The sequence below is a fragment of the Nerophis ophidion genome, linkage group LG10, assembly GCF_033978795.1.
Source record: "Nerophis ophidion isolate RoL-2023_Sa linkage group LG10, RoL_Noph_v1.0, whole genome shotgun sequence".
NCBI lineage: Eukaryota > Metazoa > Chordata > Actinopteri > Syngnathiformes > Syngnathidae > Nerophis > Nerophis ophidion.
Window position 1 is genome coordinate 47,597,864 of NC_084620.1, and position 12,854 is coordinate 47,610,717.

At 40.3% G+C, this 12,854-nt stretch overlaps 1 protein-coding gene across 2 annotated transcripts in view; it reads right to left on the reverse strand.

The window, feature by feature from the left end:
• The window catches only part of LOC133560924 (uncharacterized), a 42,517-nt gene that overhangs the window by 8,329 nt on the left and 21,334 nt on the right, over positions 1 to 12,854 (reverse strand). For both annotated transcript variants that reach the window (XM_061913967.1, XM_061913966.1), the window contains exons 12-15: positions 11,114 to 11,333; positions 10,102 to 10,257; positions 8,408 to 8,598; positions 764 to 915 (exon numbers count right to left, since the gene is read on the reverse strand). In XM_061913967.1, coding sequence (XP_061769951.1) covers positions 764 to 915; positions 8,408 to 8,598; positions 10,102 to 10,257; positions 11,114 to 11,333 — 719 coding nt within the window. The remainder of the gene's footprint in view (positions 1 to 763; positions 916 to 8,407; positions 8,599 to 10,101; positions 10,258 to 11,113; positions 11,334 to 12,854) is intronic.

A 12,854-nucleotide genomic window follows, 5' to 3' on the forward strand; every position in this document is an offset into this window, starting at 1 on the left:
CCCGCAGGCCGGATAGAACCTGTTCGTGGGCCTGACCTTGCCCTCGGGCTGTACATTTGACACCTCTGGGGTCCTCTCATACTCTCGAAAAACGTCCAGAAAGCGTCAATAATACTCCATTTACATGTCATGACCTGAAATTTAACCAAACATGAGCGATATTGTTATTATAAGCCCTAATGCAGACAGACTATTTTAGCGGCGCATGGACAGCAGTGGGCTAATGCTAGCTTAAGCTGTTGTGACAACTTTTTATCAACCCTTTGTGAGGAATGCGATTTAATTTTCATCTAAACGGAATTATGTGAGCGTCCCGTCGGTCGGCATCCCAGCGAGAGTGGAAATATTACAGTGTGTTTTATTATGGTTTGTATGTTTAGCACCTAGCAATGCTGCTAATGTTACAGTGTCACAATAAAGCTACATCCATCAGTCGACTTCTAAAATGTATTCATCCTCTTTTTGTACGGGCTCAAAAATATATGGTTCTGGATCATTATTTGTCCCAAATTAATCGTTGTTGACTCTCAAAGTCTGCTTGATTGGGATTGTTGTTGATGGGGAAGGGATCTGTGGTTCCTCCTCATCCCGCGGGCCGTATAGAACCTGTTCGCGGGCCGTACTTTTGACACCCCTGCAGTATAGCCAGACGATCCCCTCAATGATAGTTGAAAAGGCCGTCGCCTGACTACAGAGCGCCATGTTTGCTAGCAAGTTGGTTCACTCTCTCCATGTTTTGGTAGTCTAAGCAGGGTCAACTCACCACTTCAGGTCAATGCCCACGTGGGCCTGTCGGACGTAGTGCAAGGGGTAGACGCACTTCCACACGACTTTCAGGTCCCTGCGACTGATGGCTTTTTCCTTGCTCAGCGTCACCGTCAGGGTGTTCTGGAACTCAATGTGAGTTTTGTTCACCTGGGAAACAAAAACTGCATGTGTTAAACAACCCAGGAAGTCCTGCCAATGAGGGAATCAAAGCAATAAAATGGTTCAACTGGGCCGTCATTTTTCTCAAATAACATAGGACACTTAGAAACTCTTACTTCTTTCAATACGCATCTACACCTTTAGTCACTTGAAAATCCAAAGAATCTTAAAATCCTGCAGACGTGTTGTATTATCAGAAGTATTGTATTTTCCATACTATTAGGCACACGTAAAAACTTCCCCCCCCCCTCAAAACTCAACAGTGCGCCTTATAACCCGATGTGCCTAATGTACGGAATAACTCTGGTTTTGCTTACCGACCTTGAAGCTCTTATTTGGTACATGGTGAAATGATTTACCATGAATTGATAACGTGGAACCCGACGTAAACAAGTTGAAAAACGTATTTGGGTGTTACCATTTAGTGGTCAGTTGTATGGAATATGTACTGTACTGTGTAATCTACTAATAAAAGTTTCAATCAATGATAAGTGTGACCAGTAGATGGCAGTCAAACTTAATAGATACGCATAGACTGCAATATGACTCGAGTGAGCAACAACCAACATTTTCAATGCTCTATTAAAAATGATAGAAAAATACACGCGGCGCTCAAAATTCTATCAAAATGTTTTAGTACGACTTTGGTAAGCCATAAAGCCGCTCCGCTTGATGGATTGTACTGTGCTTCAACATAGGAGTATTATTATGGTGTGTGTATAAGGTAAGACATTATTTGGCATTTTGTTTTGTTATATTATGCAAAAGCAACTTTTCTTACCTTCTTGTATCTGCTGATGTGTATTTGGGATCTGCATAAGTCCTGAAAAATTGCGCGCATCCGCCTTTGTAGTCCGTGGAGACCCCGTAGTCGATGACGACCCCGTAGTCGAGAAGCTTCTTCTTTTTCTCTTCTTGTTATGGGACATTCACCCTCCGCTGTTGCCATTTCTAATACAAAGTAGTGTAAAGTTCTTACTTATATCTGCCATTAAAGAACTAAAAGATACCGGTGTGCTGAGTTTACATTATTCACCCAAGAAACTTTAGTTATTTGAGCGTTCCAGTCGGACGGTTTTTCGCGGGACACATTTCCGGCGGATGAGGAGATGCCGCTCCGTAATTGATTAAAGTCCAAATGTCATTAAAACAGTTAGTGCCATCTTTTGACACTTCTTCCACTCCCGTACTTGAACACCATATCGCTACAACATAGATAGCGGGGAGATGACGCTGTCAAAGTGGAGGCACATAAATAAGACCGCCCACGAAACAACGCATCCTGAAGTGACTGTCAGAAAGCGACTTGTAGATGATCTGTAAGTCATCATCTCTGCAACATTTTGACTAAAGAACCACCATTACATGTAATATAGACCAGTATTTTTCAACCTCTTTTGAGCTAAGGCACATTTTTTTCATTAAAAATAAGACGAAGGTACACAAACAGTAGAAAAGGTTAAAAAAATACAACTCAAACAGGTTGTCATGCCTTATTTTGAGTTTGTTGTTGTTTTCTGTGTGTAGTGCTTTAGTTTATGTCTTGCGCTGTTAATTTGGTGACCCTTCCTGTTTTGTTGGTGTTCTCCTGGAGCAGCGTCACGCCTTACTTTGAGTTCTATTGCCGGCACCAGCTTTGTTTTCGCAATCAAGACTATTTAAGTTGTGCGTACACTATCCTTCATTGTGGGGACACTGTTGATTGTCATGTCATGTAAGGATGTACTTTGCGGACGCTGTCTCCGCTCCACACGCAGTAAGTTTTTGCTGTCGTCCAGCATTCTGTTTTTGTTTACTTTGCAGCCAGTTCAGTTTTACTTTTGTTTTGCATAGCCATCCCTATGCTTCAGTGCCTTTTCCTAGCGGGACTTGCCTTTTGTACATTTTAGGTTTAAAGGTTACATACCTTTTACATACCAAAAAAGGTTGAAACACACTGCACATTATTAAAATTATTGATTTGCAAAAAATATTTTATGGACCAAATAGATGAAGTCCTGATGGCTTCATCTGGCCATGATCTTCAGCTCTCACTGGATCGGTTCGCAGCAGAGTGTGAAGCGACTGGGATGAGAATCAGCACCTCCAAGTCCGAGTCCATTGTTCTCGCCCGGAAAAGGGTGGAATGTCACCTCCGGGTTGGGGAGGAGACCATGCCCCAAGTGGAGGAGTTCAAGTACCTCGGAGTCTTGTTCACGAGTGGGGGAAGAGTGGATCGTGATATCGACAGGCGGTAGAGTGGCCGTACCAGCAACTTAAGGGTTGCAGGTTCAATCCCCGCTTCCGCCATCCTAGTCACTGCCGTTGTGTCCTTGGGCAAGACACTTTACCCACCTGCTCCCAGTGCCACCCACACTGGTTTAAATGTAACTTAGATACTAGATTTCACTATGTAAAGCGCTTTGAGTCACTAGAGAAAAAGCGCTATATAAATATCATTCACTTCACTACATCCATCAGTCGACTTATAAAACTTAGTCATCCTCTTTTTGTTCGGGCTCAAAAATATAAGGTTCTGGATCATAATTTGTCCCAAAGTAATCGTTGTTGACTCTCACAAAGTCTGCTTTATTAGCATTGTTGTCGAAGGGGAAGGGATCTGTGGTTCTTCCTCTACGTCATGTCATTATCTCTCAAAATGTTGCAGGAATCTGCATGATATTGATATTATTCGATCATATTTATTTAGCAGGAAAATTTGGAAGTCTTCTGGTGTCATAAATCAGATATATATGATAATAGCTTCAAATTAGAGGAAACTTGTTTTTCCACTCTACTGCTATTTTAATGTGCACTGTCCCGTGTAACAATGTATCACAAAAAGAAATACAAATACATATTTTCCCGACACACACACAGTTATTTCGAGAGTATTTTTTGTTATTGAAATAAAAGATTTAAAAAATATATAATTTCCATGTCTCCATGATAAGAAGAATTAATAACTTTGCCCAGCCTACAAAGAGAAAATGGTTGAATCAACGGGAGTAAAAATACTGCAAACAAGTGAAAGTCTCCTTGTTTCCAGCTAGTGAAAGTTTGGTTTTAGGGGACTTCCAACAAAGTGACATAGCTGGAATACAAAACTTGCAGTACAGGAGGAAGAAGCTCACTTAGGTCACTTCGTACGGCGGGGACGAAGCTCCCTTAGGTCACTTCGTACAGCAGGGAAGAAGCTCACTTAGGTCACTTCTTACAGCAGGAAGAAACTGACTTAGGTCACTTCTTACAGTGGGAAGTAGTTCACTTAGGTCATTTCTTACAGCAGGGAAGAAGCTTCTTACAGCGGGAAGTGGCTCACTTAGGTCACTTCTTACAGCAGGGAAGAAGCTCACTTAGGTAACTTCGTACAGCGGGGAAGAAGCTCCCTTAGGTCACTTCGTACGGCGGGGACGAAGCTCCCTTAGGTCACTTCGTACGGCGGGGACGAAGCTCCCGTAAGTCACTTCGTACAGCAGGGAAGAAGCTCACTTAGGTCACTTTTTACAGCAGGAAGAAACTGACTTAGGTCACTTCTTACAGCGGGATGTAGCTCACTTAGGTCATTTCTTACAGCAGGGAAGAAGCTTCTTACAGCGGGAAGTGGCTCACTTAAGTCACTTCTTACAGCAGGGAAGAAGCTCACTTAGGTAACTTCGTACAGCGGGGAAGAAGCTCCCTTAGGTCACTTCGTACAGCAGGAAAGCTCACTTAGATCACTTCCTGCAGCAGGAAGACACTGACTTAGGTCACTTCTTACAGAGGGAAGAAGCTTACTTCTTACAGCGGGAAGAAGCTCACTTAGGTCACTTCTTACAGCAGGGAAGAAGCTCACTTAGGTCACTTCTTACAGCGGGTAGAAGCTCACTTAGGTCACTTCTTACAGCGGGAAGAAACTCACTTAGGTCACCAGTGGGAAGAAGCTCACCTCATACAGAGGGAAGGAACTCATAAAGGTCACTTCTTACAGCAGGAAGAAACTCACTTAGGTCACTTCTTACAGAGGGAAGAAACTCACTCTTACTGTGGGAAGAAGCTCACTTAGGTCACTTATTACAGCGGGAAGAAGCTCCCTCTTCCTACAGAGGGAAGAAACTCACACTTCTTACAGCAGGAAGAAGCTTACTTAAGTCACTTCTTACAGCGGGAAGAAACTCACTTAGGTCACTTCTTACAGTGGGGAGAAACTCACTCAGGTCACTTCTTACAGTGGCAAGAAACTCACTCTTCTTACTGTGGGAAGAAGCTCACTTAGGTCACTTCTTACAGCGGGAAGAAACTTACTTAGGTCACTTCTTACAGCGGGAAGAAGCTCCCTCTTCCTACAGCGGGAAGAAACTCACTTAAGTCACTTCTTTAGCAGGAAGAAGCTCACTTAGGTCACTTTGTACAGCGGGGAAGAAGCTCACTTAGTTCACTTCTTACATCAGGAAGAAGCTCACTTAGGTCACTTCGTACAGCAGGAAGAAGCTCACTTAGTTCACTTCTTACTGCAGGAAGAAGCTCACTTAGGTCACTTCGTACAACAGGAAGAAGCTCACTTAGGTCACTTCGTACAACAGGAAGAAGCTTACTTAGGTCACTTCGTACAGCAGGAAGAAGCTCACTTAAGTCACTTCGTACAGCGGGAAGAAGCTCACTTATGAGTGAGTATGAGTTTATTTGGAACATGAAAGCATACAACATGATACATCACAATTTCCAGTTCCTCTTAACATGTTCAAAAAGGAGTAGGAAGAAGCAGAGCTTATTTAATCCTCCCCATTTTCTTTTACATAACAGTTGCTAAAACGTTTGTTCACTTCCTGTTCTCAATGTCTTCACAATATTCTCCATAAGTAATTAAGTAAATATAAATAAATTAATAATTGTTGAAGTTTTATTTCATACGATGAGATAAGTAAGATTATTTTGAGAATGAAAGAATGAATGGGTGAATAAATTCAGAATGTTTATATTGATTCTTCTTTTTTGTACTTTGTAAACATTAAGTTTGAAGAGTTTCTTGAGGTGGCTCATATTAGTACATTGTTTGATTGCTTTGCTTAATCCATTCCATAATTTAATTCCACATACTGATGTACTGAAGGTCTTAAGTGTTGTACGTGCCTACAAATGTTTTAAGTAAAATTTTTCTCTAAGATTATATTTCTCCTCTTTTGTTGAGAAGAATTGTTGTATATTCTTGGGAAGCAGGTTGTAGTTTGCTTTGTGTATAATTTTAGCTGTATGCAAATCCACTATGTCGTGGAATTTCAGTATCTTTGATTCAATAAATAAAGGGTTTGTATGTTCTCTATATCCAACATTATATATTATTCTAACTGATAATTTTTGTAACACTGTTAGTGAAAGAAGTGTAGTTTTGTATTTATTTCCCCATATTTCTCAGATATGGTAACACTAGTGAGCAGTAGAGAATATGAAGTGATTTTTTGTCTAGAACATAGTTAGCGTTATTCATTATTGACGTGTTTCTTGCAACTTCATGTTGTATATTTTTTTACATGAGATTTCCAGTTCAATTTTTCATCAATCATTATACCTAAAAATTGGTTTCATTTACTCTTTCAATTTCTCTTCTGTCTATTTGTATTTGTGTTTGACTTTCTCTTCTACTGTTACCAAATAGCATTATTTTAGTTTTACTGAGATTCAATGATAGTCTGTTTTTGTCAAACCATTTTTTCAATTTGTTCAATTCTTCTATTATTATTTGTATTATCTTCTGTGTGTCCTCTCCTGAACTAAATGCTGTTGTATCATCCGCAAATAATACTAACTTTAAATCTCCCAGTTGTGTCCTGTGTCGGCTGAAACAGAACGTTTTGGGATTTCAGTCTTTCCTTTAGCTTTTGGCATCGCGGTAGGTCGATGACGTCAGTGCCTTTAGTGTCTTAACGGCAGTTACTTAGCGACGTGCGGCACTTTTAACTTGTTTATTTCAACAAATTTGTACCTTGCGCCGTTCACAGATCAGTTTGATGTGTCAGTCTGCGACGTTGGGAACACTTTAAAACAGCTGTGATCTCGCAGTAGCTTTTGGTTGCTAGGCAACCGCTTTGAATTGCAGTATGATACCGATGGCTTGCGGCTAACAAATCTTACAACTTGCCTTATCTCAGCGTATCAGTGCTTCTCAATTGACCAAAATCAGGTCGAAGACGCCAGGTGACTCTCCTTTGGCTGTGATCGCAAGTCAGTGGTCAAAATCTTCAAATTCAACAAAAACTCCGGTATCAGAAACGGAGCCTTTTTCTTTTGCGTCCTTTCTCATGAACAGGAAGTGACGCACTTAGGTCACTTCTTACAGCGGGAAGAAGCTTACTTCTTACAGCGGGAAAAAGCTCACTTATGTCACTTCTTACAGCGGGAAGAAACTCACTTAGGTTACTTCTTACAGCAGTAAGAAACTCACTTAGGTTACTTCTTACAGCGGGAATAAGCTCACCTCATACATAGGGAAGTAACTCATAAGTTACTTTTTACAGATGGAAAAAAACTCAGAGGTCACTTCTTACAGCGGGAAGAAGCTCAATTAGGTCACTTCTTACAGCGGGAAAAAGCACACTTAGGCCACTTCTTACAGTCGGAAGAAACTCAGTTAGGTCACTTCGTACAGCAAGGAAGAAGCCCACTTAGGTCACTTCTTACAGCGGGAAGAAGCTCACTTAGGTCACTTCTTACAGCGGGAAGAAACTCTCTTAGGTCACTTCTTACAGTGGGAATAAACTTACCTCATTCAAAGGGAAGAAACTCATAAGTTACTTTTTACAGAGGGAAGAAACTCATATAGGTCACTTACAGCGGGAAGAAGCACACTGAGGCTACTTCTTACAGAGGGAAGAAACTCACTTAGGTCACTTCGTACAGCGAGGAAGAAGCCCATTTAGGTCACTTCTTACAGCGAGGAAGAAGCCCACTTAGGTCACTTCTTACAGCGAGGAAGAAGCCCACTTAGGTCACTTCTTACAGCGGGAAGAAACTCACATAGGTCACTTCTTACCATAAATAACAATCCAACACTGATTGTTATTTATTACTTTGGTATTCTTGTCTTGTTCTGTATATTGTACTGTTTTTTGTATTTCTATAGTGTTTTGTATACTGTACAGGATTGCTTATTATTTTTATTGGATAGTAGTCTGTTTATTTCAATTGTTAGTTTTTTCCTTTATTACGTCTTGTGTTATTTATTTCACCCCATATTTGTTCCCACTACCGCACTTTAAGTTGGAGTCTTTAATCTCGTTATATGCAAATATAATGACAATAAAGTCCATTCTATTCTATTCTACTCTATTACAGTCGGAATAAGCTCACATCATACAGAAGGAACTAACTCATAAGTCACTTTTTACAGAGGGAAGAAACTCATATAGGTCACTTCTTACAGCGGGAAAAAGCTCACTTAGGTCACTTCTTACAGTGGGAAGAAGGTTACTCTTGTCAAGGTCAAAAGAGTACAAGAGTCAAAGATGGAAGAAGTCTGCTCACTCACCCGCCTGCGTGTCCCACACTCTGAGATAGTCCTGGGAGTGTGGAAGTGGAACATGGATCCACTTTCCTCCACCGGACACCTTCCATCGTTCAGCCTCACGTCCACCTTGCCTCCGATGTAAGACGTCAAGTAGGTCTTTGCCAGGCCGCCGCTCATCACCGAGTCCTGGCACTGACTGAAAAGTCCTTTCTCTGGCGTCACACACGAGGAAGGTACAGGACCTTTCTAGGTCAGCATCATGGTTATGACGGCAGTGCGGCAAAGTAACACACAAGAACTGCTGGTTTCCACTCCATGTGAACAAAATTAATGAATGAATGAAAGAATATTTACAGTAAAAGGGGCGAATGAATGAGAAGATTTACATCTAAAAAGGGATGAGTGAGTGAGAAGATTTATAGTTAAAAAAGTGAATGAATGAGTGGGAGGATTTCTTGTTAAAAAGAGTGAAAGAGAAGATGTGCAGTTAAAACCTGATAAATTAATAAAAAAGATTTGTACTTAAAAGTGATTAATGAATTAGTGAGAAGATGTGTAATTAAAGTGTGAATGAGTATATTTGTTGTTAGTGATGTATGAATGAATGAATGAGATTTGTAGTTAAAAAGGGTGAATGAGAAGATTTGTTGTTTAAAAAGTGATGAATGAGATTTTCAGTTAAAAAAGATGAATAAATGAAAAAAAGATATGTAGTTAAATTGATTAATGAATTGGAAGATTTGTAATTAAAAAGCGTGAATAAGAAGATATGTAGCTTAAGTGATGAATTAATGAATAGGAAGATTTGCAGTTAAAAAGGTAAATGAGAAGATTTGCAGTTAAATAGTGATGAATGGATGAAAAAAGATTTGTAGTTAAATTGATGAATAATTGGAAGATTTGTAATTAAAAAGGGTAAATGAGAAGATATGTAGCTTAAGTGATGAATGAGATTCGTAGTAAAAAAAGATGAATGAGAAGATTTGTAATAAAAGGGATGAATTAATGAACAAGAAGATTTGCAGTTAAAAAGGTAAATGAGAAGATTTGCAGTTAAAAGTGATGAAGGAATGAGGAAATGTGTAGTTAAAAAGGGTCAATGAAAATATTTGCAGTTAAAAAGTGATGAATGAATGAATGAGATTCATAGTAAAAAGATAAGCTTTGTAATTAAAAGGGATGAATTAATGAATAAGATTTGCAGTTAAAAAGGGTGAATGAGAAGATTTGCAGTTAAAGTGATGAACGATTACATGAGAAGATTTGCAGTTAAAGTAATGAATGAATGAGGTGTAGTTAAAAAGGGTGAATGCAAAATTTGTAGTTAAAAAGGGTGAATGAGAAGATGTATAGTTAAAAAAGGGTGAATGAGAAGATTTGTAGTTAAAAAGTGATGAATGAATGAGAAAGTGTAGTTAAAAAGGGTGAATGAAAAATTTGTAGTTAAAAAGGGTGAATGAGAAGATGTATAGTTAAAAAAGGGTGATTGAGAAGATGTGTAATTAAAGTGATGAATGAATGTATGAGAAGATTTGTAATAAAGAAGAATGAGAAGATTTGTAATTAAAAGTAATGAATGAATGAGAAGCTTTGCAGTTAAAAAGTGACTAATGAATGACAGAAGATTTGCAGTTAAAAAGTGATGAATGAATGAATGAGATTTGCAGTTAAAAAGTGATAAATGAATGAATGAGAAGATTTGTACTTGTAATTACCGTTGCAGACGGGCTGGGTGTGTGAAGCCGTGTTGTAAAGCACAGCGCTAACATCGTAGTATCCTGTCTTGCACGCACACACGTATGAAGCCAGCGTGTTGATGCATTGTGAGTTCTTGGGACAAGTGTGTCTGTGTGACGCACACACATCTGCACCTGACACAACAAACACACAATTCCACAAAAGATACAACCACGTCTGACGCACACACATCTGTACCTGACACAACAAACACACAATTTCACAAAAATACACAAACGTGCATTCTGGGGACACGTGTGACACACAAATCTGCACCTGACACAACAAACACACAATTCCACAAACGTGCATTCTGGGAACACGTGTGACACACATCTGCTCCTGACACAACAAACACACAATTCCACAAACATGCATTCTGGGGACACGTGTGACACACATCTGCTCCTGACACAACAAACACACAATTACACAAAAGACAAGCATGTGCGTTCTGGGGACACGTGTGACACACACATCTGCACCTGACACAACAAACACACAATTCCACAAACGTGCATTCTGGGGACACGTGTGACACACAAATCTGCACCTGACACAACAAACACACAATTCCACAAACGTGCATTCTGGGGACACGTGTGACACACATCTGCTCCTGACACAACAAACACACAATTACACAAAAGACAAGCATGTGCATTCTGGGGACACGTGTGACTGTGTGACACACACATCTGCACCTGACACAACAAACACACAATTCCACAAACATGTGCATTCTGGGGACACGTGTGACGCACGTCTGCTCCTGACACAACAAACGCACAATTCAACAGAAGACACAAGCATGTACATTCTGAGGACACGTGTGACACACACATCTGCTCCTGACACAACAAATACACAACTCCACAGAAGACACAAGCATGTACTGTACATTCCAAGGACACGTGACACACACATATGCACCTGACACAACAAACACACAAGGATGTGAAACAATGGTAAATAAGTTTCTTCTCCTACTGTTCCAGTGTAGGACGCCATCTTTAACGGAGACATGAGAGTTGTGGAGAGATTCTATGAAGTCCATGTGAAGTTGCACCGGCAGCGGCATGAAGTCTTCTTGTTGGTCCGCCTCAAACAGCATGAGAAGAACCTCTGTGTTGTTGGGCTCAGATGCAGGTTCTACTGAAGCCAGCTCAACACGCACCGCTGGACGGAAATCACTCAGCAACAACTGCAGCTGGAGGCCACGCACAAACAACATTTAGGCCACACCCATCATCACAACACTTACACACAACCCCTCAGAACATTGAAGCCACCCCCCATAAGAACATTTAGGCCACAGCCATCTTTAGAACATTTAGGCCACACCCACCAATCGCAACATTTAAGCCACACCCATCATCACAACATTTACACCAAACCCCTCAGAAAATTGAAGCCACACCCCCATCTGAACATTTAGGCCACACCCACCCATCGCAACATTTAGGCCACACCCATCAGAACATTCAAGCCACAGCCATATTGGAACATTTAGGCCACACCCATACATCATCAGCACATTTAGGCCACACCCATACATCATCAGAACATTTAGGCCACACCCATCAGAACATTCAGGCCACACCGATCAGAACATTCAGGCCGCACCCATCCATCATCCGAAAATTTAGGCCACACCCATCCATCCAAAAATTTAGGGCACATCCATACATCTGAACATTTAGGCCACACCCATACGAACATTCAAGCCACACCCATACATCATCAGACTATTTAGGCCACAGCCATACATCATCAGGACATTTAGGCCACAGCCATCAGAACATTCAAGCCACACCCATACATCAGAACATTCAAGCCACACCCATACATCAGAACATTTAGGCCACAGCCATACATCAGAACATTTAGGCCACACCAATACATCTTTCGAACATTTAGGCCACACCAATACATAGGGGTGTAACGGTACACAAAAATTTTGGTTCGGTACGTACCTCGGTTCAGAGGTCACGGTTCGGTTCACTTTCGGTACAGTAAGAAAAAAACAAAATATACATTTTCTGATTACTTATGATTACAAATTTGCTAAATCTTCCACCAAAAATAATTTTCTTAGTGGAATATTTGATGTGAAGTAATCAGAAACTTGGATAGGTCAATAATTCATAATAACATTGATTTTGATTCAATATTATGTTTTAAACAATTACATTTTGAAAAAAAAAAAAAACAGCTTTGTTTTATTAGTAAATGTTGCAAGTTGTTCTAAATTACATTTAGCCTTTAAGATTTTTTATTTCACTTTTGTTTATGTTTTTGTTTATTTTAATAGTTTTTTTAGAATGTGCCGTGGGCCTTTATAACAGCTGTGGGCCGCAAATGGCCTGTGGGGCACACTTTTGACACCCCTGCTATAGATAATAAAATATTAAATCTGATTAATCAAAGGATAAAAAGCAGAGCCTGGCGACGCATGCACGTTTATCATAACTCTCTCGCTCTCTCTGTCTCTGCCCCGCCCTCACGAATGTTAACGCTGTGTGCACCACTTTTTTTTTTTAACCCCTTCTTCACCCTGAACGTACATTGAAAATACATACAACCATAACTTCAAATGCCGGAAATTCAAGGCATTCAAGAAACTCCACCTGGACAGCTCCGCAAAGAGGACATATCCCGTGAAAAGAGGAGGTGTGGTCAGTCTATCATAGCCCAGTCGTTGCTAGCATGCCGTGTGTTGTTTTTTGAT